This window comes from Pararge aegeria, chromosome 2 (assembly GCF_905163445.1).
Source record: "Pararge aegeria chromosome 2, ilParAegt1.1, whole genome shotgun sequence".
Lineage (NCBI taxonomy): Eukaryota > Metazoa > Arthropoda > Insecta > Lepidoptera > Nymphalidae > Pararge > Pararge aegeria.
In genome coordinates this window covers 20,345,263-20,349,720 of record NC_053181.1, presented here as the reverse complement: position 1 = coordinate 20,349,720, position 4,458 = coordinate 20,345,263, and the positions used below count along the sequence as shown (strand labels likewise).

Genomic DNA, 4,458 nt, shown 5'->3' with positions numbered 1-4,458 from the left:
ACCGTATTTGGTGTTGGTTAAATATTTATTATGTGTCTGTAGTTATAGTGTTTCCAGTAAAATGGATCTAGATACACCTCCTGAGCCGCCCGACCCGGGGGCATCAGCCTCGTCTCGCAAACGACAAGGAGAGGATACCAACGTATATGCGGCCAAAAAAACTATAACTGATCCTACTCAGGTAAACCCATCCGTTCAAAGCCTTTACATACATCCTTCCTTCACCGAAGGCGCCAAGTCATACTCTGACGATGATAATGGGCCTTTTATCGTCCAAGTCTCACGGGAAGTGGAGGACCCATCCTCTGGAGCGTCATTACGGGCTATAAATTTCGGTCAATTCTTGCACAAACACAAAATTGGTTCAATTATCCACGACGGCGTCAAAAATATAGGCCGCAACAAAATTACTGTAGAGTTTACTTCTGCCCAAGCTGCCAACAACTTTCTGGTTAGTCCAGTTTTGAAGTTATGCAAATATAGAGCTATAATTCCCACATACAACATAACCAGAATGGGGCTGGTGAAAGGAGTTCCCGTGGACTGGTCGATGGACGAGCTTGTTGATTCGCTAGAGCTCCCGCCTGGCTGTGGTGAGGTTCTGAAATCAAGGCGACTGAACAGAAAATCTGTCACAGAGGGTGTCATCACTTGGGTGCCTACCCAATCTGTTGTCCTAACCTTCAGGGGGCAAATGCTTCCTGCTAAGGTATATTCATACCACACCTCACTGCCAGTTGAAACATATAAACTTCCAACAATACAGTGCCAGAACTGCTGCCGTTTTGGCCACATTAAAACAATCTGCAGATCTAAGCCCAGATGCTACAGATGTGCTCAGCCCCATACAGGTGACTCATGTTTGGTCATCAAGGAATTATCTACATGTTTACACTGCTCTGGTAGTCATTTTGCTACTGATAAAGACTGCCCAGAATTCTCCAGGCAGCAATCTATTAAAATGGTCATGTCTCAGAATAATAAATCTTACATTGAAGCATCATCTCAGTTTCCTCCTGTCCGCAGGTCCTATGCTGAGATAACAAAAGAAATGTTTACTCCTACTAATGTAACTTCCTCCAAAACCTCCTACCGGCAAACAGTTTTCCGCTCTCCTCGTCCCCGAGCTCCTCTAGCAAAGGGCTACGATAAAAAAGCTGTTCAGACTATTGTCGGTGATTACTCCTCATCCCTTCCTAATGGATGCGCTCTCAACAACAATGTTGAGAACCCTCCCTCCCAAGGTAAAATGCTTGAGTTTATCTCCGAATTTCTACTTAGTATTGTCGCTCCATGTAGTGAAATTCCCTTACCGCCCAACGTTGCCAAAAACTTAAGCCAACTTTTTAAACTACTCCAAAATGGGCCCAATAACCCTGCTACAGTGGAACTGTAAAAGTTTACGTCCCAAGAAACATGAGTTAACCTTCATAATCCCACCATTCTTCCTCCCAAAGTCCCCCGTCCTTTGAGTGTTAAATGTTTTTTAATGTTTGTTTTCAGTCCTTATTGTAGATTTTTATGTAAATATATAGTAAGTAATAAAATTAAAGTATAATGTACAAAAAATATCCGTGTAAGATATATATGCATGTGTTGTCTGTGTCCTTAGGTTAAAGAGCTAACTAGCTAATAACAACTATTTCTTGGTACAAATTCAAAATTAACTTTTCATTAGTTTCACCGATCAATCTCCTTCGTGCCTTCTTCATCTACAAGACATTGGCGAAATACCTTGTGCCCAGTTGGCGCAGACAAAAGCCATAAACAAGAATTGAATTGAATGTTGAACGAAGGTTTTTCTTGCAATTAATGGCTTAAAATGGATAACATGGAAGCTGGAACCTCTAGTAACATAGAAAACACAATGCAAGGTAAGCAAAACATGATTTTGATAAGAAAAATTGTCAGTCAATTGAGTGTTGTAACTAATTTTGTCAGTCTACTATTTCGTAAGCAAATTACTTTACTTTCAGATATCTTCGGAGTGGATGAGGAAGACCCATATCAAGATTCAGGCTCTGAGTATTTACCATCCAGATCGCCATCGCCAACTCCCTTGGATCTAATTGATATTTTAGAAGATAACCACTCTCAAAACAACCAAGACCCTCAAAACGACCAAGAGCAACGGAAGCCAAGAAAGCGAGTTCGACAGCCACATAAGTGGAAAAAGAATATACGCAAGGCAAAACGCGCGAGAGGTGAGGAATATGTGAATGCAAAAGGCAAAACTGTACCTTCGAAAAATATAAACACAGATATACCATGTAGATGTGGACTAAAATGCCACGATAAAGTTGGTGCTGCACAGCAAAAAGCACTCTTCGATAGGTTTTATGCCATGGAAAGTTTTACTTTGCAGTCATCTTACTTATTTTCATTGGTAAAAGTGTTACCTAAAAAAAGATGCTCTTTTCTCACTGATCGCCGACAAACTGAGTCTAGACGCTCCAATACCCGAGTATATACTATTCCAAATTCCGATGGTTTGTATACTACGGTATGTAAAGAATTCTTTAAAAAAGTTTTTGCAGTATCTGATGGAAGAATATCCAGAGTTTTAAAAACAAAATTGTCCATTCCTACACCACCTATTGATAGAAGAGGAAAGCATGTTCCTGTCAATAAGACATCTGAAGAAAAAGTTCAAAAAGTAAAAACATTTATTGATAAATTTCCTAAGTATGAATCACACTACACACTACACAAGAGTATGAACAGAAGGTTCTTAGCTCCAGATCTAAGTTTACCAAAAATGTATTCCATGTACTGTGATAATATTTCTGAGTCAGAAAAGGTATCCGATTTTATGTTCCGGAAAATATTTAATGAACAATTTAATTTATCATTCCATGCACCTGTATCCGATTCATGCAAGAAATGTGACAATTTGAAGATTAAGATAGATGCAGCTCATTCACTAGAAGAAAAGTACCAGCTTGAGTTACAAAAAAAGTTACACCTCTCAAAAGCTGACAGTGCGAAAGATAATTACAAGAAAGATAAAAACCTTGCTAAAGAAGACTTAGATGTCACTGTCATTGTATTCGACCTAATGAAAACATTGCCTACTCCAGTAGTGTCAACGGGAGTGTGTTATTATAAAAGGCAGCTGTGGACGTATGTACTAGGTATACATGATGCTGCAAATGACAACGCAACAATGTGTGTATGGGATGAGACTGTAGCCTCTAGAGGACCACAGGAGATAGGCTCTTGTTTATTGCGATACATTAAAGAAAATGTTAAGACCAAAAGGTTAATTTTATATTCTGACCAATGTGGTGGCCAAAATCGCAATATAAAAATGGCCACTCTTTGTCAATATATTATTAGTCATCCAGACTATGTTGTGGAAAATATTGACCATAAATTTTTTGTAAGCGGTCATTCTTATTTGGCGTGTGATCAGGACTTTGGCTTAATAGAAAAAAAGAAAAAATATTTTCAGAATATTTTCGTACCTGATGATTGGATTGAAGTAATAAAGACTGCAAGAAAGAAAAAACCCTTTCAAATTATAAAAATGGCCAAAGAAGATTTCTATTCAACCAAAAAATTGGAGAATAATATAACCAATCGAAAAGTCACTGCAGAGAAATCAAAAGTAAAGTGGCTAAATATTCAGTGGCTCCTGTACCACAAGAACTACCCATTCACAATATTTTTTAAATATTCAAATAATGAAGAGGTCCTGTTTGAAAGTGTGGACTTGAAAAAAAGAAATTCTATTGCCATAGCTAATTTACAGCTTGATCTTTTGTATCCATTGGGTAGACAAATAAGTGTGGAGAAAAAAAAGGATTTGGTGGAACTTCTTCAATACATTCCCCCGGTACTTCATGATTTTTATAATAATATTAAGGATAGTGCTTCGGTAGGTAATGATTTGCATGTGGAAGATGAAGTAATAGATAGTGATTGATGCTTATAAGGAAGGTTTATTAATGTAAGGATACTTTTATTATAATAAATACTTTGGACTAACTGCTTATTTTTTTAAATTAATCTTAAACCCCAAATGCCAGAGTGGCCTATCTATAAAAAATAATAATAATAATGGTACCTAGGATTGACATAGGTCCTAAAAAACAAAGAATATAACATATGAAGAGACTTAGGCAATAAAAAACAATAAAATATAAATATTTTCTAAAGTTACAATTATTTGAAATATGGGCTTCTCTTTTTTCCTTACTACTGAAAACTATTGTTTAAGTAGTTAGGCCACTCTGGCTCTCATGGCCTCAATTTGTAACGCTGTTTACTTGCAACACCTAATTTTATGGATAGCTCTGACAAACTTACGGATAGACACTAGACATAGTTTACATAAATCCAAGTGAACCGTAACATTTCGTTCGATCAATAAATAAATACTCGTTACAAAGCATTCCATATTTATGTGAAAAAAAATACTTTCTTGGAAAATACTCGAACTTAATATAACTTCAT

The 4,458-nt window shown here is 37.0% G+C and overlaps 1 protein-coding gene across 1 annotated transcript; it reads left to right on the top strand.

Annotated features, from left to right (window-relative positions):
* Nucleotides 1-1,789: 1,789 nt before the first annotated feature.
* Nucleotides 1,790-4,036, top strand: LOC120631854. The gene is made up of 2 exons (XM_039901514.1): nucleotides 1,790-1,874; nucleotides 1,977-4,036. Exons 1-2 carry the CDS (start codon nucleotides 1,823-1,825, stop codon nucleotides 3,926-3,928), a joined length of 2,004 nt encoding a protein of 667 aa, XP_039757448.1. The 5' UTR covers nucleotides 1,790-1,822; the 3' UTR covers nucleotides 3,929-4,036.
* Nucleotides 4,037-4,458: the final 422 nt, after the last annotated feature.